Source organism: Phyllostomus discolor, chromosome 10 (genome assembly GCF_004126475.2).
Source record: "Phyllostomus discolor isolate MPI-MPIP mPhyDis1 chromosome 10, mPhyDis1.pri.v3, whole genome shotgun sequence".
Taxonomy (NCBI): Eukaryota; Metazoa; Chordata; class Mammalia; order Chiroptera; family Phyllostomidae; genus Phyllostomus; species Phyllostomus discolor.
In genome coordinates this window covers 23,151,572-23,178,183 of record NC_040912.2, presented here as the reverse complement: position 1 = coordinate 23,178,183, position 26,612 = coordinate 23,151,572, and the positions used below count along the sequence as shown (strand labels likewise).

Sequence of the window (26,612 nt, the reverse complement as noted above, 5' to 3'; positions counted from 1 at the left end):
TTCTATTTTTTAAATACACACAAGCATGAAATTGACAAACATGAAAATATTTTTGTTATTAACGTGTGATGTGATATACAACCAATAAATCAGATTATCCTCTAAATCATTCATTTTGGCAATGAAGAATAACACCATGCACATATATTAACAATGACATTCATTTCTGGGAAAACAGTGTTGATGAAAGGAAAAGTATTAAACATTATTAGCAAATATCGTAAAAGCAGTTTTCCCCCCATTTCTCTATTTGGTATATATCTATTTTTTGGTTTAAACTTGAGAATCTTATTGAACAAGCTTTCATATCACAGTCACAAAAAAAGACTTTTAGGGGCAAGAATGGTTAGAATAGGCATATGAACTTGAACAAATAAGTTCTCTAGTTTCTAGTGTGGAAAATTCTAGAACACTGATGCCCTTTTTATTTGTAACTACTTAGTATAATACACTGATTTTAGACTACATCATGCTCTAAATTATATTACTTCATAACTGAATCAGGAAAACATTAATGCTCAGTTAATAAAACTATTCCATTTTGCATAACAAGGGGAACTAAAAATATATTTAATTAGAAAAAAAAGATTTTTTCATTCTAAAAGGCTTCATGAATCTTCTTAATAAGTATGCCTATGGTATAAAGGCACTCATATCCTGGTTGTCATTCTAAAACACTTAACTATTGTTTATTGGCAGTAAAAGAACCAAGCATAATTTTGGATTTTATTTCACATATTGAAAAGTCCTTATGCATATTAAAAATTGCTTTCCACTTAATACTTATTTGTCATATACGAAACTAGATCTTAATTGGTACTTGAGGAAACATTACAAATTAAAGATTTTAAGAGCAGGATGTGAATATAAAGAAAAATCCAGTTGGCTCATTAACAATGGTTGAAACTCAAGATCACACCATCACTTAGCAGCAGAATTGTAGATTTTGACCCTCTAGTACACATATATAAAATTAACATGGGGGAAGCTCTCATGGGCCCACTTGGAGATGTGAAAACCTTTTGCAAGATGCTGGCTGCACACTGTGTCTAGATCACCAGCAGGAGAACCAGGCACCCAGGGCAGAGGAGCGAGGAGGGCGTGTGCACAAGTCTGGAGAGGAGCCCGTTGTCCTGCAGCAGTCCAGAAAGTGGCACTGCTGGATGGCACACTCGGTGTCTATATTGACTCGCTGCCTTTTATTCTTAACCTGAGATCTATTACTTTCCAAGGGCCAGAGTAAGTCTTTCCTATGCATTCTTTCAGCCAATTCTGACAGAAAATCTGTGATGTGGAGATGAGTAAATGGAGATATGACGAGTTTAAGAAACTTGTCCAAGGTAACAGTGCTGGAAAGTGCCAGAAACAGGGTTTTAAATCAGGCACATTGAGTTCAGAACTGTCATTGCACTTCAAAACATCATGGATTCCAAATCAGTGTAGTCTACTTTACTGAGTTAGTTATATTTTTAGTCACATCCATCTATATAATAGTTAAACACATACAACTTCAAATTTGTAAAAAAAATTTCTCAAATAATTGGAAAAAAGGAAGTAAATTCTATTTAGACTTGGAAAGATGAGTGGGAAAATCAAATAACAAAACCATTGACAAAAAATATGGAACAATGACAAAAATAACCACAAGAAATAGGGAAGTTATAATCATGCTTTTCTACTTTGTTCAAGAGGAATAATTTTAAAAGCTGGTGATATTAGGCACATAATATATTGTTCAATTTAGGCAAATTTTACAATAAAATTGCAGTGACATATTTAATAATATACATGCACATTCTCACACTGCAAAGTTATTTGGAATACATTTAAATCAGTTCACATAAACAATTCCAGCATTATTTTTACAAAATACAAATTTCTCATTTCACAGGCAGTATTTCAGTATGATATTTAAAGCTGTTTAAAATTAACAGCTTTTCACCTTAGTGCATATGAGTATCCATAAGCACAAAGACACCTCTATGCTCTTTACAAAACTATTTAATCTCCAAAAATTAGAGTTCATTTCCCAAGGCTGAAATTTCCTGGTTTTAAAGTATAGGAATCTTCTCAACTGTATCACTTTATCACTTCCTTGTTGCCTTCAAAATCTCTTTCTTTTCCCACATCAGAGTTCCAATGGCTCTTTTCCAACACTGATGTAGATATGGTCCTCGCATTATCATCCCTTCAGGATTTCATTTTGGCCTCACCACTGTATTACTGAATTAATCTCGGAGTGCGGAATCAGGGATGTGCATTCTGAAGATTTTCTCCCAGGATTGTCTGATTCAGACAAAAGTTTGGGAAATGCCATCTGTGTTGAAGGCCTTCTCAAAGTATAAACTCCAAACCCAACACAACTGAAATATACACTACTTCAAATGCTTTTGGGCATTAGTTAAATGCTTTATACAAAGATCTACACAGGGTGTTTCAATCTGTGTCTTAAATGAACTGAAACAATGTTTATGGCTCATAAATTATACTTTTGTGATATCATGGGATCTCCAATTCCTAGCTAACGATTAAGTCTAATATCTTTCTCAAAGGGAATGAAAACCACCTTTAATACACCAAATATTGTGACTGAATTTTACATACTTCCATTGTTTAGTTAAGGAACTGCCTGGTACTGTTCAATCCCCAGACCTGGGGCCTCTCAGTCCCCATTGTAGACAGAGCCCACCTTGGTTCTAGGATCATTTGACTGGGACAGAGAAAAAGTAACAGAGGAACACATATTTGGCAACTCTGTAGAGTCAGCATTAATCCTGGTAATGAATGTTTTCCCTTGTTCACTATTCTCAAGCCCTCCTACTTGTTGCTAGTTCTGGAAGTTGAATCCTGTGTTAGTCCCTACCAGGGGCTGTAATTAGGCAGGGTCTATCATCTCTGGTCACTACAGCTTAGCCTACCAGCTGCCTGCACTTGTACCCCTGTCCTCAAGTCTCCTAACCTTTGGTTCATATACCCAAACTTTGTCCTCTTGTTTACTAATGAAGACATTGCCATTTATGTTCCTGCTGCAATAATACATTGAGATTGCTTCTCATTCCAAAAGAAATGTGAAGGAAATGGAGACTGTGTCTTTCCTGTACCAGTGATTGTTCCCACAGTCATCACAATGTTCATTGAAATGTTGTGCTGTATTTACTATCCCTAGCACCTACAGAAGAAGCACCAAAATGTGACAATATTACCTTTGTTTACCCAATAAAGTAAATGCACTTGACATTTCACTGTGGCTACAATTTTCAATGTTGTCAATACAATGTTTTCAGACAAAAACTGTATGTATATATGTAAACAAAATATCCACAGGGTTTTCATCGTCTCTATATTGTACATAATATTTTAATTAAAGAAACATTTTAACATTCCTCTAAAGCTTCTTAAGGGAACATAATTTCCTTATATCATGAACAAATGAAAAGATCTGTTCATAATTTTTATTGGTTCATAGCTGATTATATGGTTTAAAAATGACAGTAATTTATAATGTAAAAGAAATAGAGCAATTTTGACTTTAAATAATTTGAAATGTTGAAAATGACAATAATTTTATTTAGAATTATTAATTCTAAATAACCTACTTACATTTAACATCATTTATGTATCACTACTGTAAAAATACAGTACAGTTATAACATAATAGGTTTCAAATTTTCACATTGTTGACTAAAAATAATACAGTAGATTATTTTTAAAAGGATAATATGAATTATATTTGCTTTACTGGATGATTTCAGATGTTCACAAGGACAAATGGCAAACTATTCAGTGATTGATTTCTTTATTTTATTTTGACCTTCATTCAAAAATCAAGAGCAGTTCTCACTGCCATACTTTTCTGGTTTTCTGTGTGAGAGCGAAAGCCCATTTAATTCAGGTAAGTAAAACAGAATCTATTTAATGCCCTATGGTCAGGTAAATATTTACATGTGTCTTCCTCACAGTGTTAGCCAGCATTCTATGGGTCAGGGATTGTAACCCCATATTTTAAAAACACGTATTTTTTATTATGTTCAAACTTCAACTTATGCAATAAATTCTACAAATGTATGTTTTATTCCAAGAAAAAAAAATTAAATATCTAAATAGAAATAACTCCCTAAATTAATTTCAAAAACCATGTTAAACCTAAATTTAACATTTCATTAAGAGTAAGTAACCAAGAATCAAAAGACTCAGTGTGCAAAATATAGAGCTTCTGGAACATGGTCTACACAGTTCATCTTCCCAAAGAAATGGTAAAAAATATATTACAATTTATAAATAGGAGACTTTAATTTTAGTCCACCCACAGAATGTAGAAATAGTTGCTGGTATACATTGTATAATCATTTTTTAAAAATATATATAAAAATAAAAAGGCAGAAGTGTGGTGAGGCTTCTGGTGTGAAAATGGTTCTGCATTAAAACAGATCGACGTTTTGCTACAAAGGTTCCTGGATGACAGAGCATGGTGCAGGACCTCAGGGTAAGAAGCAGGAAAGCCTCGTGGGGCCTGGTGGTGAGCTGAGAGCCAGGAGACAGTGGAAGAGAAACGTTCAGTATGTAGCTTAGAGAATGGACGTCAGCCCTCAATGACCCTCCTTTTGGCTGGGTACTTGTGTCTTCAGCTTTTTACTCTTCCCATGCAATAGCCTTGGAACTTTATGTGTCTCTTCCACTGCTATCTAAGACCTCTGGCATGATTCCTCACCTGCACGAAATATCCAGTGCAGCATGACTATTTCCTCTTCCCACCCTCTGCCCCTCTGCCTCTCGCTTTCTCTCTCTCTTGCTTTCTCTTTCATCTCTTATGAGACTAACTTCATGTACCTATTTTCCCAGTTCTCAACTAGAACTAAATAATTCTTAATTAAGTAATGCCAAAATGAATGATAACTGACAAACAGAGCATTGTTGACACCCCATTCCTGTCTTCTAAATGCCACCTCTTGCTCTCCTGTCCCAAGAACCCCAGGGGGTCCCTCACTGCTCCCCACTTATCTACCATCTACCAATACACAGCTACTCAGAAACCTCATTCTCCCTCCAGACCTGTTCTGATTACGCCAGACTGGAGCACCTCCAGGCCCTGCTCCATCTTCTTCAAGGTAATTGAAGAAGCCAAACACCAATATCAAACAAAATCAAATAAGCCAAACAATAATAAACCCAACTATACAACAAATGCAAATGTATATTTTTAATCATATTTGAGTTATAACTTAAAAATATATAATATTGAGATAGAAGAATTGAGATATCTGTCATATTGGTTAAAGTTTTTAGGTCTTTATGCCCAGGTTTGATCATGTGGGATATACTCCCCCACCATTCCCTTCCAGTAGGTATAATAATTTGACAATCTGGGGCAGGAATTTTAAAAATGTTCATCCCTTAAAATAAATTAACTCCCTTCTTAGGAATGCATCATAAAAAAAGTAACTTAGAAATATGCGAAAAGATATACTTAACAGTATATTTCACAGCACCTTTTCCATAATAAAAAAAGAAACCTGAATGGTTGGTATTACATAATAGAAAATGTACTCCATTAAAAGGTATCAAATTTTCCAAGGATATTTAATAAGAAGGTTAGCATGAGTGTTATAAAGTAAAATAACACGTAATAGAAAATTATGTAATCTAAAATACAGTTCAGTAATTTATTCATTAACCATGTGCTGACAGCCAGCATGGCATCGATGCTGAAGAACAAAGGTGACGAAATAGCCCCTGCCTAAAGGAGTTCACATTTTAATAGTAGGAGCAGAATCAATACAGTGCAAAAAAAAAAAGTTGTAGGTATTTCAGTGGAGGCACAAATGACACATATACAGGTACAAGAAAAGAAAAAGCAAAAGGAAATCAGGTATTGTCATCACAGTGGTACCACCAGTTGGGAAGGACGCTGGCAAAGGCTTCTCAGAGCAAGTGGTGTTGGAGCTGCCCTGACAGGAGGGCGACTTTTCAGTCCCGTAATCTTCCACTCTCAGAGTGAAGGCCGTGGGCTGCTTAGGTGCACGAGACTTCAGAGAAGATAATCACATTTTACTACCCACAATTACCCCTCCCTTTCTTCTGAGGTTGCCTGTGAGTGTAAGAAAACCACAGCTCATTACTGGAGGAAGATTTTCACAGCTCTATGCTCACAGCCTTGTGCATGTATCAGGTTATTGTGAAGAGGGGTGATAAAGATGAACCAGGCTAAATATCACAGTAAGCACTATATGTCATCAACTAAGACAGAGTGAAGACATTTTTTAAACTCGAATGAACTATTTTAAGTAAATGTGGAACTTGTTTACTTGCTTAATTCCTGGGTTTAACGTAGATAGTAATAGCACATTTCTCATAAACAGATTTTAATTAAATCTGTTTCATACCCCAAAGTGGTTCTCATATGTACCAAAGCATAAATGGTATGATACAAGGGTCAAGGGAAATATACCTGAAAGTCATATCTAATATCCAATTTTAGTGATTTGGTATTTCTGGGCTCATGTTAAAGTTGAGGGTTCTTGAACAATGGACTTAAACAAGGAAGTTGAATTAAACTGACCATTTATTTGCTTAAACAGCACAAAACTGACGACTTAGAAAAGTAATCCACCAGGAACAAAGTCAGTCTCTGGACCTTGAGCAGACAAACCCGTGGACGCATGACAAGAAGATTAAACAAGGAAGCAAAAAGCAGGTAGAACATGTGGCTGTTTCCTAAAGGCAGGTTCAGGAGGAAGGACAAAAGGGAAACTGGACTGGGCTCACTGGGCTTGCTGAGGATACCCACAGGGAGTTGCCGCAGGCTTCAGACGCAGGGAGAGAGCTACTCAGAATATCAAAGCCATTTAGGTTAATTCACACCTTTGTGTCTTTCCCGTGTACACCCCATCAGCTCTCATCTCCCAGATTTTTACTCACGCTTTCAAGCCCAACATAACTGTCAACACCTCTGGCAGGCCTTTCCTGGTCACTGCCCTTTCCCAGCCTGGATGAATCGATCACTCCCTCTTCGGTGTCCTTAGAGCACTTCACACATGCCTCGTCGATAGCCCCAATTACACTGATTTATGGTTATGTATCTGCCTCTCTTTCGAAGAGCTCATCAGTGACCAGGGGACCAGCCACATGTGTCTACATTTCCGCACAGCTAGAAGAGGATCTGGCCCAGGGGTCAGTAAAATGTTTGGACAGTTAATAAGGCGGCTCAGAGGGCATCACACCTTATGCTGACATCACTAATATGTTTGCAATCAATTAAAAGGGGAAGTAGGAGGAGAACAGCGTAGCTTGAAAAATAAAATATCAAAGACTTTGTCTTCATCATAAATGTATCTTTCCATTCTAGATACATCAATACTAGGCAAAAATAACAAGGCAAATACAACCCAGTGTACATGCAGGCAAAATCATTGAAGATATTAGCATCACCTTAGAGTGGTTTAATTTCAACTCTCAAAGACATAGAGGGGAATAAGATGATGAGGGCATCTAAATTCTTGAATGTAGAAAGTCAGTCAGAATAATATTGATACTTTTAAATATGCTGTAAAAGTATACAATTAAATGAGAAAGACTCAAAGACTCCTCCAAAATGGTTTAATTCAGCATCCTACCAACCAGAAATTTCTCACAGACCTTCCCCACAGTTCTATTAGAGCAGTAAATTATTGTTCATAATAAAGACTCTGGTGCACTTCAACCTCCTAAAGAAATTTATGCATCATAATAAACTACTGATTAAATTATGCACAGTATGATGTTAGTGTTAAGTACATTTTATTGGTTTATAATATTTTAAAACTCGGTGATTTGTGTGTAATGTCTCTTCTGTCCATTAAGCAGACTTTGATTAAGATACCAAATTTCCTGTGTGCGATGGCCAAGGGAATTATCAAACTCACACATACACACACAGAGAAAAAAAACAACTTAAAATAAGGACATGCACTGCACAAAAGCTTTGTAAAGATCTTCAAATGGAAAGAACACTCTAAGTTTTCCTCTGGGGTACAACTGCTATCTGGGGTACATTTGTAATATGTAAAAACTGAAATGCTTCCACAATGTGCTCATGATGCATTTAGGAGTAGCTACTTCTACTACTTCATCTACTTCGTGAAGAGGAACTTTTGCTATTCAGGAAGAGGCAAGCATAGATCAGAATTCAAATTAGAAATCCCACCACTGGTGGCAGGACAAATCTACCACACAAAGTCCCTGAATGCTGACAATCCTAATCTTCATCTCTTTCATCACATGCCCTACGATATGTAGTATCTTGAGAAAAGTCATTTTAAGGTACAAGAGACAGAATGAGAATGTTTCAAAAGCCTATTCACTGTAATGTTTGCAAAGGATTTCATTTGAATAAATTCAAACTAGTTCTTTTACTTTCAATAATAAATTCTAGCTCATTTCACAGCTGTATCACATACAGCAGTCTATACTGAACATTATCCTAGTTTGGCTGCCTACAAACAAATATAATGATGCCAGCAGGTTTTCACTTTGTCTCTTTCAGGAAGAAAAGAAAATGAAAACTACAGCTGGAATTCAAGTCTCCCTGTACAGCACACTGCAAAAGTCAGCATTTCTATTGTCAATAGTATTTCTACTCAAGAAATGTATCAATTTATACACTTGGAAAATGATTCCCTGAAATTATAAGTAGACTGCATATTGTACCCAAACACAACATGCGTGGTCAGCCATGGTAGATAAGAGAGAAAGAAAAGGAAGAGATTCACAGTAAAGAGAACTTGAAGGAGAGAGTGAAAGAAACCTGAGACTATGTCAGAGAGGTAAAGGAGGTGATGTCTAAGAGTGTGTGGGGGCAGGGGAACACACAGGGGTGGGGGGAGAGAAGCTCTGTGGGGTATTTTGGGAAATTAAGGTGGTACCTAGGATGTTTTGTTCTATGGTGCTCAGTATAAACTCCTGTTAAACTGTCAAGAAAGTCCAGTTTAAATCAACATTACATTTTTTTAAATAGAATAAGAATAGCATCAATAGACTGAAACTAAATACTGACTTAATATGTCAGTCATTAAATACTTAAAATGACTTAAAGCAGCATTTTATACTTTTCTATGTTAAGATTTATTGCACCATGAAAAAGTATGAGAATGTGTTTCTTCTTGATTACAGGGCAATGAATTATTTAGATTAAGTATATATTATTCCTTCAATTACAAATTGAAGGGAGCTCTGAAAAAAAAAGTTACAATCTCAAGAACATGGGCAAATGCTCAGTTAAGATACTGAGTAGTCAAAATATCAAAACATGAATCTGTGATCATTTACTGTATTTCCCTATGCTTGTCTAAATGTATTAAAACTAAATTTCTGTATTGTCTTATTATTTATACCACATAATGCTCATTTAAATATTTTAAACTAACTCTTCACACAAGCAAAGATTATTTCTCTTAAACTTCTTCAATTAAAATGCTAAGAGTGTATTTTCAAGTGTTTTGTATAAAATTATTATTTTGGTGTACGCTGTAGCATAAAGGAAACCAAGGACCTGGCTGCTGGTCTTACAGTAAAAGTGTGGTTTAGGACCAATCAATCAACCTCAGCTACCAGGGTTTACTCTTTCATTAAAAGAGGACATTACTTCCTGCTGCATATTAATGAAGAAAATGTGAGAATCCAGTAAAAGAACATGTGTGCTTGGAGAATTGTAGAGTATCATGAGAACACTAGAATGTAATGTTATTGCATTCACTTAGCTGTAAAAACCAAATGGGCAACTTCCAAAAGGCATTAACATCTTCAATTTTTCATTAGTTTCACTTAGATTTATCTATGCATTTTAAATACATGTTATTAAGTCATCCTCTCTTTAAGTCATCACAGCATACTCATCCCAACTCCTTTTTTATTCTTTATTGTAGCCTTCATTATACAATCAGATTGAAAGCCTACAAGAGTTTCTTGTAGGCACCCTATCAAGTATGCTCATGATTAATTTAGCAGATTTTCCTCCTAAATGTGCTTTACTTCTTATGAACTAGGTCCCCTACAGCATTTCCCTATATCTTCTACTACTTACTTCCTAATTACACAATGATATCTTTATTGTGGAACTTTAATGTGTTTTCTCAAATGACAACTATATCGTCATTGAAGTTCTTGGAAAACAAGATGTATATTATGCTGTACTGACTTCAGAAAATACAGCTCAAATAGTCTGGCAGTTCTGTAAGATTTCTTAAAATTCTGGCATTTTTCTTAAGACTAAACGTAGTTACCATAAGACCTAGCAAAGAGAACTGAAAATATACAAAAGTTTGTATACAAATGTTCATAGCAGCATTATACATTATAGCCAACAAGTGCAAACAACCCAAATGATGAGCAGATAAACAAAATGGGGGCTACCCATACAATGGGATATTATTCAACAGTAAAAGAAATGGGGTGATGACACATGCTTCAACATGGATGAACCTTTGAAACATGCTAAATAAAAGAATTCAGACACGGAAAGCATATATGACATGCACTATTGATATGAAGTATTTATATGAAGTGTCCAGAATAGGCTAACCTACAGAAATGGAGAGTGGATTAGTATTTACCTAAGGCTGGGCCTGATGGGGAGGGATGCGGAGTTTGGGTTGATGGCCAAGGGTACAGGATTTCTTTCTGGAGTAATGAAAATGTTCTCAGATTGATTGTGGTCCAGGATACACAATCCTGTGAGTATAGTAAAAGCCATTGAATTGTACACTTGAAACAGGTGAATTGCATGGTATTTAAATTGTATCCAAAAAAGCTGTTAAAAACTGTCTCTGTCATTGAAATTCTAATATTCCACATATAGCCAACAATGCAGATTCATCTTACATATAATGACGTGCTATAAGAGCCACTTTTTCCTCCAATATTCAGATTGTCATTAAATAATCAAATTACGTTAGCCTTTAGATGATTCTGTCAAGATAGAAAATTAGAGAAGAATGGACTTCGCAGCTCTGAAACTTGCATCATGCTCTGGGGCACCGTGAGGTCTGTGGTGTGGCAGCGCTTGCTTGATCAACCAAGGTTGAAAGACCACCTTGTCCCCTCTATAGCATTTATTCTCTTGTGGAATTTTCACAGCTGAAGCAATTCAAAGCCGCTTCTTATAAAACAAGCCAAGGGAGCTAAAGAAATTACAGTAAATCTTGCAGTAAGAGACAGGGAGAGACATTTTTCTCAGCCGCAGTCAAAGCTTTCCTTTTGAATTATTGGATTCTATAAATCCCAATCCATTTTGACGACTCTCCCATTAGAGATGTGGAGTCACCGCTGCAAACTGTCAGAAGAAGCTGTTTCATACAACGATTGAACCCCATGATCTTCGCTGCATTTCTGTGATTACACGCACCAGCTCAGGGCAGCGGATGCCTTGTTCCTGCAAGCTCCTTGCTTTCCACAGGGCTCGCTAGCTAATGAGAACTAATGAAGCACAGCGTGGGGAGAAGTGCAGGGAAATGTTGTTTTTGGCTGGCAACAGGCTGTTCACACACTTTGATTTCGATATTTCAAATTTTCTCACGTAGTCATTCTAAAACTCAAAAATGTATCCTTTAAATATTTCTTCTGCCCCTATATTTAAGCTGCAGATTTTTGAAGACCTGATGTGATTGCCAAAGGCAAGGGTTGTGAACAAGCACCCCATAATCTACCTTGGCTCACTAAATATTGTATTTGGTCAACTATGGTGTTCCTTGTGAGGTTTTTCAAAAAATTAGACCCCGTCTGTAAATGATGGCCAGTAACAGACCCATAGCAGGGTCAAGGAGTGGTATTAGTTCTCTGATGAACCAAGCCCACACAGACAAGTTAGTACAACCAGCCTTTACACCATGCCCAGTCCATGTCACTCATTTATATTCTCTGTCACTGACCCCACCAGAGAAACAGCACACTGACCTAAGGCTTACTCATTTCAACACTGGTCTAATCAAAACTATTGAGGAAATAATAAAATATTAAATCACCCATATATATAAAAGCCAGAAAGGATACTCCATTATTGAAGTAACTGTGTTTAACTAGCATTACCTAAAGATAGCATTTCTCATAGAATGTTTGTAACTGGAAATAAAATAGTTCATTTTCACAATTAACAATCTTCTAAAACTCATAAATTCACATATGACTTTAGACTTGCATATAGATTCTTTTATTCTTGGTAATACTGTATCAATTCAAATAGAATTGGGCTCCTAGATGCCGTGAGTGGAATAACAGGAAACCGAGTCCAGGTTCCTGGCTGCAGCCAGTCCTGTGTAGACTTCACACTCCCCTCTCGCCACCCAGCTCCTTCCCTGCCTGCTGGGCCTCAGAGCTTGCTGTCCCTGCACATGCATGCCATTTCATTTCTTCCCAACTGCTCCTCTTTGCCTAGAATTCTCCCTTTGTCCATTTTGTAAACTGTTTATTTTTCAAATTGTGTTTCATAAAATCTTCCTGTTCTTGTCTCCTTCTACAAGAAAATCACCCCTTCTCTATTCTATGTATGTACATATGCTTCTGTTTTTACAATAAGTTTGCCAGGCAGCAGTTACTGATTTCCATGTTAGGGAGCTTCAGAGGGATGGGTCCACATAATATTCAAGTTTGCTCCCCAGGACCAAGCACAGAACAGGGCATAAAATAAGCACTAAGTGCCTGCAAGCTTTACTTAATCGAAATGATCTACACAAACTGAGAAGAAAAGGGTCACCTCATTCTGACAGTTTCTGGAGTCCCTGAAGCTGTGCAATACAGTGAGTGGCGCTGAATGAACTTTATTTGTATTTTATAAGAAAAAACATATACATAATTAGGCACAATAAAAAAATAAGAGTTAACCAATATCATCCCACCAGGTCTGTTACCAGTCCTGTCTTAATGATAGCACGGTAAACACCAAATATGTATAAGTAATCTTTTACATAAAGGATGTTCATGGATATGCTGGCAGGCAGATGCTCTTTGAGAGAAAGTACTTACTAGAAATTTGTGCCGGCAGGCACTGCAATATGAAGACATGGTTTGGGCACCAGTGTGACAAACACAGGAAGATGGTTAGACATAAAACAATCTTAAAATAAAAGCTAAAAGTTAGTGAGAGGTCATGCGAGGCCTTGTATAATAAGATCTTTTATATGAACTATTTTCTGATGAATATAAGGTTGGCATAAAGTTTTCTGAAATAAAAATGTTCACATAAATTCTTGTATAATTAATAATTGACTGAAAAGTAATCACAATTGCACATATTTTTAAAGTCACCACTATAAATACCAGATATAAAACACAAAACCAGGTAAATTATGAAGTCCTGTGTAGTAATTTAGTCATAAGTGACTGTGCTGTTTGCATGTGCATGTATGTTTTATGTATTTATGCGTCTAGGTATGCAGACGTGTAAAAGTGTTTGAGTATGCTGGTAATGGTGCATTAAATTATTAATGTAATTCTATCATAAGTTTACCAATGCTACATGCATTTTAGAGAACATACAGATAAATAGGTTCCAATGGGCATGAAACAATTAAACAACTATTTCTCCTACAAACTAAGAAACATTTTAATTCCTTTAGAAGCTTTGGAGCCACATATACTGAGGTGTCCATATAAGGATAATTTTTATATATGACATACAGATATAAATATACTGATCATATACATGGTGTGTGTATACAGAGTGGGGAGGGGACTTGGAGAAAGGATAATTGCAGACTTCCTGCCCCATTTCACTAACAGCATGACAAACCACAAAAATCTAGCCAAGAATATTCTTAGGTGTTTCCACACAAAGGAATTTTGGAATGCACAGTCCCACTAAAAAGTCACACCTCCAGTATTCCATGCATGGCAAAGATATGCACCATCACAAGCAAAAATAAAACTCCAAAGCAGAATGTCTCTGTGTTTGAAAGCTATACTCTGAACAACCCTGCCAACAGCAAAGCTGAGGGTTCTGCCACTGTGCTGGGGGCTCTGACAGCAGGCGGAAGGAAGAGCAATGCCAGAGGCTGAGGCTCAGAAGCATATGCAGCTTCAAAAGAAAGAATCGGGGGAAGGGGCAAGCAAAGGAACATGAACAGAGAACTCCTGGGCACGGACAATGGTGGGGGCAAATCACTGTGGGAGGGGGCAGGGCAGGGGTGAACTATGGGGAAGTAGGTGGGACAACTGTAACTGAACAACGATTTTAAAAAAAGGAAGAATCAGAAAGAAGGAGAGAAGGATGGAACATGCAGGAGACAAACTCTGTCCCAGGAAGGAGGCACTTACAGCCCACGCCAGGATTCCACCAAGTAAAAGATGACATTTGCTGAGCAGTGACACATGCCAGGCACCATGGAAGTGGTCTGCACTCCGGCAGGGGTGTCCAACCTGCAGCCTGCGGGCAGCGTGCTGCCAAGAATGGCTATGAATGAGGACCAACTCAAAATCATAAATTAACTTAAAACATTATGAGATTTTTTTTGTGTGTGACAATGTGTTGCAATGTATTTAATGTGTGGTCCAAGACACCTCTTCTTCCAATATGGCATGCCATACTTGAGATGCCATAACTTATCTCAAGTTACCTGTAAAATAACCTGAGGAGGTAGATACAGATATCATACCTGCAGTATAATTGAGGAATAAGAAATAGAGGTTATATATATTACTCTTAATAAATTACAAAATTAGGTCAAGACTCACGTTTGTCTGGCTCAAAAGTCTGTCCTTGAACATCTCATTTTATTTATTACATACATGCAAATGTGTATGAGTATATATTTATTTAACTACTTAGCAATTGCTGCTTCTTTCATTTTAGGCTGTGGGTTTAATTATTTGCAGTGAATCTCTATTTCACTGTCAACTGGAAGTACCTAAAGAGAGTGGACCCTTCTGTCACTTACAATGACACTTTCTAATTTTAGTAGAAAAAACAAAAATAGCCTTTAAATAGTGCAACCCAAATAGGCACTACTTGTGTTCTGACACCATTCTTTATCAGGCACAGTGTATAGAACATACTTGCAAACACATCCATCTATAATACTCAGAATGTCTCATTATTGCTACTGCTATCATAATCCAAGGTGTAACTTTCTACCCAGAACGTGTAACACAGAAAGCCCTGTTGGCCATATAAGTTAATAAATTAATAAATTAAATTATTCCAACTACATCATCCATGCCTGATAGATTTGCTTGGGAAGATTAATTTTCCATTAAGCTCTCCTTATAGTTCTAGGTTAGTCACTCTGATACTATCTTGTATTTCTACCCCTATGTACACACAGAAACTATCCACTTTGAGTCATTGCTCTACTATTGTCATTTTGGGTGTGCTCAATACTTTATGTCCATGGGAAGCTCCGTGGAGGCTATCTGAGTATCAGGGTGCTTTGCAACTTGGTGCCCAGGTCAGCTTACCAGGGCTTCAAGACAGTGGACCTCCACTGCTTCCTGAAGTTCAGGAAGATATTTGTACTTCAGCCTTACACCAGCCCATGACTTCCTCCATGCAAGAGCAAGAAGTGGATATACAACTACATGGCTTATTAACTAGACCACAGTCTGCTACTGACACAGCACAGGTGTCATGCACTTGAAAATCTCACAAGTTTATGAGCTCAATTTAACCTTTACCATATCAGACCATTTTCTTTCATTTCAAGGTATCGTTTGTCACTCCCAAACTCTCTTCCAAGGTGTCCCCCTCCAGGTGGAACGAACTAGACCAAATTTGGGATTGTCTCCTTTGATTCTTTATTCTTTACTTAATTTCCATGTGTGTTTTCTCTTTATAAAATGATTGATTGTCTTTAGTGTAGGTCATATCGTCAGGGCAACAAGAAGTGCAGCACGTGCAGCACAGTCTGGATTGAGACTTTGGACTGTCTTATAAGAGTTCTACCTGCTCCTGCTACTCTCATTCATGCTATGGAAAGAATGCGGATCCCCCAACAAAGAAGATAAGAATGACACATAAACAGATGAAAAGACGATGCTCATGTCAGTAGGGAATGGCAAATTAGAACAGTGACATACGACTGCACGCACCAATTAAAATAGCTGACATCGAAAACGCTGACAACACCAGCAGGGTGCGGAGCAATGGGAGCTTGCATACATCACTGGTGGGCCTACGACATGATACCCCCGCACTTGGGAAGACAGTTTGGTGGTTCCTTATGAAAATAACCATACTCTTACCATATTATGATCCAGTGATGTGCTCCTTGGTATTTACCCAGTGGGGCTGAAAACTTACGTCCACACCAAAACCTTCACGTAGATGTTTATAGCAGCTTCCTGCATAATTTCTAAACTTGGAAGCAATGAAGATGTCCTTCAGCACGCCATTGGACAAATTGTGCTACATCCACACAATGGATTATTACTCAGTAATTAAAAGAAATGAGCTATCAAGCCAGTGAAAGACATGAAGAAAACTTAAATGTTCATTATCATGTGAGTGAAGCCAATCTGATAAAGCTACGTAATGTATTATATCAACTACATGACATTCTCAAAAAAGCTTAACAATGGGAACAGAAAAAGGATCCAAGATTACCACAGATTTAGGGGGAAAAGGGAAAGGTCGAGGGATGAATAGGTGAAGACGGGCTTTTTCAGTCAATGAAGCCACCTTGTATGATACTTAGTGGTGGACACATATGGGCATATTTGTTCATTATGTTCATACGGGCAAATGTTCATTAGAGTAAACCCTATCATAAATGACAGACTTTAAGTATAATTTTTTAAAAATGCAGATTATTTGTCTGTTTTCTCTTTTCTCTCCTGGTTATGCTGCACTCCTACAACGCCTAACTTTCTCCCAAGTTTTAGCAGCCATGCGTAGCCTCTCCTGCATTCACCAGTGCCACTCAGTACATCCCATGTGGGCCATCTCTCAGATGTCTCCCGGGGCACAGAGCCCCCGAACATCACCCTATATTACATGTGTCATCTGAAAATTCATTTCCACATAAAGGAGCCCACTTGTGCTTTTTCACATCTCCCTTATTTCTTTTCTCATGATATAACATTGATACAATATGGAACCAATGAGAAAGATAAAAGAAAGACTATGATTTCACATAGTTCCTGCTACATTTCCCCCACTCTTTCCCAATATGCTTTTTAATTGTTGCATCACTTCCTCTAAGTATTACTTTTCCTTTTGCTTGGGTACCTGGGAATTCAATGTAACTTCCTTTGTTGTTCATCATTTCGATACATTCGAAAGTGTCAAGAGTACAGCTTTGATGAAAAAAGTTAGAAAAAAATCCCTACCTTATGACTCATTAGCACTTCTGACTCACACTCTGTGATGTTCTTGTGATAAAAAGGGCTGTATTTTCCCGAATGCTTCTTTCATTAAGGACCGCTCTAATGTGCCTCTAAATTAACTCCAAGGGAGCCTGTCCTATGTATTTGCTAGACTGACAGGCTTCCACTTCCACTTGCCCTTCCCAGAGAGATCCACAACAAAATGTCAGAGGTTGAGAGGCTTCATTTCCTCCCAAACGAGTCCAAAGCCCATCACACTTCCCCAGCATCTTTACCAGAATGTCAGCATCTCATCCCACCAGCCTCAAGCCAGTTTTTTATATGGCAATGATACACAGGAAGAGTCTGGCTGTGCACTGCTCTATAGCACTCTTAATCAGTCCCGGCTGGGTCTTTCATCACATTGCAAACCAGGTGGTTTCCCTACAGTTTGCATAAGGACTGACCTGAGTTACCACAGTCCATTGAGATGTTCTAGCTTCAGAAAACCACCTGAACATTGGCTTTTTATATAAATAATTAATAAACTTTGAGCAATAACTGTGTTATGTATGCTAAAAAAGGGTAGGAAAACAAGGTATAAACTGAGTTTACTTAGATCATCACCTAACAAGTAAAACAAAACAATGCATAAACCACAAACAATTCTGTGAAATAATTTCATTTGGAGGGCCCATGTGACCATGTTAATTGCAAGAATGTAAAATTTCAGATTTTTGAGAAGTCCCAAGACACAAGCAAAATTAAATATAAAAAATGTGATAAAATAATTCACCCTGAATTTGCCACTTAAAATATTTTTATAGTCTTTGGTCCATGCTGTATACATATGTGCCAAACTAATAAAAAAAAAGACAAACCTATAATAAAATAACTTCTTTGCAGACTTGTTTTCTTTTTCCATGGTGTCCCTTAGTGGGAGAAGACAGATAAATGTGTTGGATGCGTACAATTCCTACAAGTTGTGTCATTTTTAGGAGATAAAGGGATAAAGAACATGAGGAGAGCAAACAGTTCTTGAACATAGTAGATTTAGGACATTTTGCTAGATACTTATTTACAACCTGTTAAAGCTTCACAAATGCCCTTCACTTTAGAACTTCTGTCATCATTCGAAGGTAAGAAAACTAAGTCAGAGCATTTAAGTAACTTGCCCAGTCAGGAAGAAGCAAGATTTAAACAGTGGTTTGTCTGATTCCAAAGTCTCTGTTCATCCCATCCCACCATACCGTCTGCCTTATAATTTGCTGGAGTATCTAGCACTCTAACTGTATCAATTTGTCCTTTCTAGTGGATTTACAAAAAAAAAAATGATGCTTTACAGCAAGCTAATGTTTATTACTGGACTTGCTCTAGGTCATAAAATTAAGTAGCCATTGTATTATATATAAGAATAATGGCAATAATAAAACTACCATTTACTAAATTTCTAATATGTCTCAAGCAGTCAACCACACATTACATGTTACCATATTAATCCTCAGATCCCTATGGAATATATATGCTTTGCCCATATTAAGATAGAAAAAAAGATTCAGGGAAGTGACATAATTTTGTAGGTAACATGATACATTTTGATCCATGTTGCTTCAGAGTAATTGACATTGGTGCCCACATTCTGTCCAGTCTGCTCCATCCCTATCCTTCATTTAATGAGCAAATCGTGTCAGTCCAAATTAAGGCAAACCGTAAGCACAATGGATGTGTAAAACACTTTCATTAAGATAATGCCACCCTCATGCTACTACTACCTGGAAGGGACATGCCCCTCCCCTTTGTTATTTAAGGAATAGGAAGATAAGGACTGGTACTTTTCCATATACATTGCAAAATACTTTATATCGGTACGAGTATATGAAAGGAAAAAAGAACATTTTTATTTTATATTGAAGCAGTGGATTGTTTTATGCAAAATGAACTAGGTAAAAGACAGTAACTGTCACTAATAGTATTATCTGATGTTGGATGAACCTAGTACAGAAGCATTTAATGTTAGAAATAATTTATTTGAGAGAAACTCACACCGTTAAATACCCTCATAACCTGAATCACGAATAATGGCTAGTGAGTAACTACTTATTGAATTTCAATGTAATTTCATTATTATAGAAATCAATTCAACTCGTTAAGGTCTTTTTCCAAATATCACTATGACAAAAACTGACAGAAGTCAGAGGTATTCACTGTATTGTGTCTGACTCATGTTAAGTCAATCATGGTTTGGCCTGGGCATTGATGCCCTTAATTTGGAATTGCTAGGTGAATATAATTAGCCATAAATTATTATTGAAATAATTCCATATTCTAGAATATTAAAAAGCAAAAAAAGTAACTTATCAGTAACACTAATTAGTCATCTTTCAATAGAAGTACTTTACCTCTGTGTGTATAAAATGTTTTCCAACTCTTCACACAAAGATTATTTGAAACCTTTCAAATGGCTGTGACAAAACTGTTGAAATATTTAACTTCTATATCTTGATATTTTAATGTCTTATATTCTGGGTTTTCCCTGTTAAAAAACAAAAACTGTAGTAGAGAGACTTAAATTTCACCTCGTTATTCAACTTTACTGATAGTATACCTTTTCCACTATCTTTATTTAGTCAAGTTTATATCTCTACCGGTCTACATAAAATGTCCTTTACCAAAGGAAGTAAAAGTCATTATTTGCAGATGACATGATATTGCATACAGAAAACCCTAAAGGCTCCAACAAAAAACTATTAGAACATATAAATGAATTTGGTAAAGTAGCAGAATATGAAATTAAAATCCAGAAATCAATGGCATTTTTATATACCAATAATGAACTATCAGAAAGAGAAATTTAGAAAATAATCCCATTTATTATTGCAACAACAAAAAATAAGGTACCTATAAATAAATTTACAAGGATGTAAAAGACATGTACTTAAAAATTATAGAATATTAAAGAAAGGAATTAAGATGCAAATGAGTGGAAGCATATACCATGAATAGGAAGAATTAATATCATTAAAACTGCCACACTACCCAAAATAATCTGTAGATTCAATGCAATTCTAATTAAAATACCAATGGCATACATCACAGATCTAAAACAAATATTCTAAAAATGTATATGGAGCCACAAATGACCTTTAATATCCTTAGCAATGTTGAGAAAGAAGAACAAAGTAGGAGGTATCATACTACCTGATATTAAACTATACTACCAGGCCATAAAAATCAAAACAGCATGGTACTGACATAAGAACAGGCATACAGATCAATGGAATATATTTGCCAATGATACATTTGATATGGGGTTAATTTCCAAAATTCATAAAGAACTTATATAACTCAATACCAAGAAAACAAACAGTTCTATTTTTTAAAAAATGGGCAAAGTTTCTGAATAGATACTTCTCCAAAGAGGACATACAGATGGCCAATAGACATATAAAAATATGCTCAAATCATTAATCACCAAAGAGACACAAATTAAAACCACAATGAGATATCACCTCATGACTGTCAGAATGGCTATCGTCAATAAATCAACAGACAACAAGTGCTGGTGAGGATGTAGAGAAAAGGGAACCTTAACACACTGTTGGTGGAAATGGAGACTGGTGTAACCACTGTGGAAAACAGAATGGAATTTCCTCAAAAATTAAAAATGGAACTGACTTTGACTCAGTGATTCCACTACTGGGAATATATCCAAAGAAACCCAAAACACTAAGTCAAAAGAATATATGCACACCCATGTTCATAGCAGCGTTATTTACAATAGCCAGTATCCGGAAACACCCCTAGTGCCCATCAATAGGTGAGCAGACAAAAAAGCTATGGTGCATTTTTTTTTACACAATGGAATACTACTCAACAGCAAAAAAGGAGAAAATCCTATCTTTTGCAACAGCATGGATGGACCTGGAGAACATTACACTAAATGAAATAAGCCAGTGAGAGAAAGACAAACATCACATGATTTCATGTACTGTGGAATCTAATAAATTAATTTAACAAAATAGAAATGGAAGCATACACATGGAACAGACTGACAACTGTCAGATGGGAGCGGGCTAGGAGATCTAGGTGAAAAAGACAGGCAGGGTAATTAAGTAAAAAATATATATACATATACTACATATACATATATGAAACATGTATGTGTATAAACACATATATAGCATACATGTAACATATACATATATAACATGCATATGAGGTGTCCCCACGAGGCACCTAGCCATGTAATATGAAAAATAGAGACATTTATTGAAGAAGATCCAAGACACAAGAAATATTGTACATAGGACAACGATGCTTCAGTCCCTTTCAAAGTAGGTACCTTGGGACCTCACACAGTTCTCCCAATTGCTATCAGCTGCCCCCTCATATTTTCCTGAATTTTATCACCATTCTGAAATTTCTTCCCTTTCAAAGGTGATTTTAGTTTGGGGAAAAGCCAGAAGTTGTAGGGTGCCAAATCTGGGTTATAGGGGTACTGAGTCACTTGGGTGATTTGATGTTTTGCCAGAAAACTCTGCGGAAGACGTGACACATGAATGGTCATGTTATCGTGATGAAGCTGCCCATCACCAGTTGTCCATAACGGTCGCCTTCCTAATCATTTGAATTGTTTCCATGGAGGAATGTTCAAGCTTAATGCAAAATTTGATTCAGATCCTTTGCTCTACTTGCTCAGTCATTTCGAATGCAATGGCCGCACAGTACAGGGAACAGAGTTTCTTCCCTGTGCTCTACACCTCAGCTAAAACTTCTACAGTGTGACCCCCAGTCCTCCACTATCATCGGTCACTAAAACTTCTATGGTCTTAGTTTTGCTCCCCTTTGCCTCTAGTCCCTCTCCTTACTGACCTATTAGCCTCTTAATCCCCCTCTCTCCACTCCTGGCAAAGAATAAGTCAATACTTTTACTCAAAGATTCCAATGGTTTCCACCTGCTTACGGTTTAAACTCTAACATCTTTACCATGGTTTGAAGGTTTTCTTACAACCTGACGCAACTCACCTCATTGGCATTAAATACATTCATTCTGACCAAACATCCTGGACTTCAGCTACAGTATTTCCAAGATCTAGGAATGTTTGTATGCATGCCACCTTTATTTTCTCTTTCCTCTGCTGGAATGGACTTCTACTACTCCCTGAGTAAAAATCTAGCTCCTTCTTCAAAATCCAGATCAACATTAGCTCCTGCTTAAAACTTTGCACAGCCCCTTTTATCAGCTACACACCCTCCCTGCTCTCACAGTGTGTCTTTTATGAGTATGATATATGCCATGTTGTAATTCTTGTGTACATATAGCATTATTCAACTGCAAGTTTCTTGAGGGCAGAGATGACAATATCCTAGTCAGCTTCTCCTACTACATGACTTCATGCAAATCACACACAGTGAGTTCTCAATCATTTCTTTGTTGTGAGTTGATTTAATAAACCTTCTTTAAAAAGATTTTATTTACCCATATTTAGAGAGAGGGGAAGAAAAGGAGAGAGGGAGAGAGACATCAATGTATGGTTGCCTCCCTCATTCCCCCTATTGGGGATCTGGCCTGCAACCCAGGCAGGTGCCCTGACTGGGAATCAAACTGGTGACCCTTTGGTTCACAGCCCATGCTCAATCCACTGAATCACACCAGCCAGGGCAAAACTTTTATGTAATATACATTATACATTAAAATTCCATATAATATATACTATGTAGTATATTATATGTCATAAACTTTATGTATTATATTCATGCATTTATTATATACATGTTAATATATTATGTATATATATATGCATATATGTGTGTTTATAGTACATGTATATGCATATGTGTACATACAGTTGATACATTTTCAGGCTGACCAGGCCCTTGAATATCATCTTTCCTAATTAATGATTATTACAAAATAGGAAGCCAAGAACCAAAGTCAAATGACTTTGCCAAGGTTCTAGAGCTTGTTGTTGATCAACACAGTGTTAGAATTCTATCCCAGCTTCTCATCCACTGCACCTTTCACTCCGTCACTTTAATGATCTCACCAATAATGTGACTCCATATAACCTGCTGTATCCACACCAAGGTTATCCTAATGGAATAGATATCTTGGACTGTCTCACCTCATTTTCTCTCCCAGTTCCCTCCTGAGTCTTTATCTTCATTAAATGAGAAACACTCATGATTCTGTCATCTCTACATTTTCATTTACAATGTATCCCTCCCCTTCAAATATTCCCTAGTCCCTTCAATAAGTACTCTCAATTCCTTTATAGATATGGTCAAATTGCCTTTCCTGCTCAAAAAGAATAAAGAGATCATTATTTTGCTCTCCAGTTTAACTCACCATTTTTCCCCCCAAGCCAGCAAATCACCATCGAAAAGATGTCATTATCATCCCTCTCATACTAGCCTATTTGTATCTGGACAAGCACACAACATTGGAGTTTACAGATTACTTCTCATAACTCTCTCATTTGATCTTCATAATACTGTGAATAGTCAGAGAAGGTATCACCACATTTCTATGCAGCTGAAAAAAACGAGGCATCAAAGTTAAGTGCACTGCCAACATTCCCATAGCTAGCAAGAGCTGGAACTGGTGCTGTAGCCAAGGTCTCCACATCCTTGCTTGCGACAGCTTCCCGCTATTTCAAACTGTTTATCAGCTTGTGTTCCCACCATGACATTTATGTTGACATATATTGGCACCTCCGTTCCTGCACACTAAATGTTGCCTAGACTCTTTTTCTATCTGAATAACTGCTTGGCTCTTGTTACTTTAACAGCACCAAATTCAACCTGGCAAGCACTATTTTGTCCCACACTTACCTGAGAAGCCCCCACCAACCATCCAAATACTACCATTTAATGGTAAAGTATAGTTTGATTAGTATGTGTTGTTATGACTGAGCTTTTTAAAAGTAAAACGATGGCTTTAACTAAACTAGAGAAGATCTGCTCTTTGTTTTACACTGACATTCATTTGATTTTATCTACATCCACTCATCATCTTGAAACTGCAAGTGTTAACAACAGTTAACATTAATCCAAATGGTTTTTCTAAAAAAAACAGTGGGTGTATATTGTGTGCAACATTGTGAGCCAAATCGTGTAAATTAGCTTTAAATCAATTCCTGTTCAATCTCACTAAGTTGTTGGATAGATGCAACAACTTTAAAAATTCAGGATATCGGTATAATTGCAGAGTAGACTGATCTGTCTGTGTAGCAGAGAACTACTGACAGCTGAAGTTAGCAGACTCATTCTCCTGTAACTTGTTTGCAAACCCATAATGAATACGTACTCTCCCTCCTTTCTCCAGCGTGCTTCTTTTAATGCCTAGGCATTGCCAAGAAACTTAATTTATCCTTCGCTCTAAGCAACAGGAAAAACGTTTCCCACTTTACTCTGATAAACATCACAAGTTTCAAGTCTGCCGAAGAACTCCCAGTGTCCTTCAGAGGAGAAAGGAGTCGCTGGGGAGCGAGCGGTGATTCCTCACTTGGTATTGTTTTCCTGCCTGTCACTGCTCCACCAGGACCTGTAGTCAGCACTTTGCCAGGAGGTGCTGAGGAGTAATTGCTTACTGCTTGTGCTGGCTGGTTCAAAACAAAGCAAAAGAATTCTCCAGGCAGAGAAAGTTTAAACCTAAACATCCTGACAATCGTGCACTTCAAAAACCCCGCGATTCACTCGAGGAGAACTGAGTTTCACCTGGTCTCGGAGAGCTCACTGGAGCCCCGTTCGCTTTTCACTGTCAGAACTGCTCTGGTTTGGCTTGTTGCCACGTGCCCCACATATCACAAAGCTATACTTAACAAATTCAGTTCTGTCCCCATCTGTATCTCGGCACTGAACACAGAGTTTGCCTCGAGACAGAATAAGGGCCGGGGCGAAACTGTTTGCTAGAAATACATTTAAGAAACTCGTAGTAGAAGGAGAATCCAGAGGTTAAAAGCATGGCACTTCATCTCGAAAGTGCAGCGTCGGTTGTGCTTATTAACTACAGAGCTGCGCCAGAGAGAGCTCATTCCAGTGAGTCACTAATGCCTCGTAGTCGTTAGGCTTCTCTTTCCAAATAGCATCGGACATGACCTAATTTGCTTCCTAAGAATCATACTTTTACCCTAGGATCCCAGCATACCCGAGCCATTGAGAAGCACAGGGGTCCCACCCGAAGCCCCGCAGTTTGGTAAGGTGCCCAGCAGTGGAGATGGGATGCAAGGGAACTCCGTCCCACTTACCAGTCTTCCACAGATAGAGGGTGGGTGTCTCGGCCTCAGCCGGAGCCGCAGCCCCGCAGGCGCCCGGGCAGAGCAGCAGCAGCAGCGGCGGGAGCAGATGCAGCAGCGGGAGCAGCTGCAGGACGCCCCGGCGCGGGCCCTCGGCTCCTGGGCTCCGCGACGCCGAGCGCCTCGCTGGCAGCCCCATGCCGCTCGCAGCCGCTCCAGGGTCCAGATCCGGAACACGGTGGGCAGGGAATTTTTCTTTGCCCTCGGAATGTCTTCCCAAGGAGTACAGAAAGCAAAGCTCTCCCTGCTATTGTTCGTTTCAGATGAAAAGGAGTGAAAGCTCTTTTAACACCGGGGAACAATAGCGTCCGCGGTGGCCGTGGCTGCAGCCGCCACCTCCGCTGGCGGGGATGCTGCTGCGGCTGCCATTCCGCGCACAGTCGCAAGTCCTAGTGGCGAGGGAAGCAGCCGTCCGTCCGCAGGGGGCCCCAGCTGACTGAGCAGGTCCTCCAGGTCTGGGGAGCCTCGCAGCCCCGGCCGCCAGCTGGAGAGAGAGGAGGGGGCGTGAGCCGAAATGAGGGAGAGGGGGTGGGATGGGGGGGAGAGCGAGGGCGAGAAAGGAAGCGAGCGAAAGAGACAGGGGGCACCCAGATGCAACATACCCGCCCAAAGAACTCCTGTGCACATGGTGTGATGAAATATGTTTGGAAGGATACACCAATAAAAAGAATCATCACCCGACAGGCTTCAGCTGACAAATAACAGGCATTGAAATTCCTCGTCACCCAAGGAGTCAAAGGCTAGCTCTAGTGGTATGTTGTTCTTACTGTATATGTACACAAAGTATCATTGTTTATAATTGATTTTCAGTGGTGCCTTCTGAATCACTTTTTGTGGGGAGCAGTACTCATGATCAGATGTGAAAACATAGAAAAACAACAAAGGTGTTCACTTACTGCGGAAATGCACTTCACCACTTTTTAAAAATGTTTCAACTTAATCTATTCTCAATAAAAATATGAGTGATATTGATTTACTCAGACAAATCAAAGTACATTGTGTTTTAGTAGCTTTTAAAACAATTACTATGTACAATAATAAGTATTCACAATG

The 26,612-nt window shown here is 37.9% G+C and overlaps 1 protein-coding gene across 3 annotated transcripts in view; it reads right to left on the bottom strand.

Annotated features, from left to right (window-relative positions):
* The window catches only part of THSD7A (thrombospondin type 1 domain containing 7A), a 349,815-nt gene extending 323,414 nt beyond the window's left edge, over window positions 1–26,401 (bottom strand). Inside the window, exon 1 of one of the 3 annotated variants that reach the window (XM_036010570.1) lies at window positions 25,512–26,401. In XM_036010570.1, coding sequence (XP_035866463.1) covers window positions 25,512–25,698 — 187 coding nt within the window. In that variant the 5' untranslated portion in view covers window positions 25,699–26,401. The remainder of the gene's footprint in view (window positions 1–25,511) is intronic. The other 2 variants (XM_036010569.1, XM_028525671.2) reach the window with 2 other exon arrangements.
* Between the last annotated feature and the right edge of the window lie 211 nt (window positions 26,402–26,612).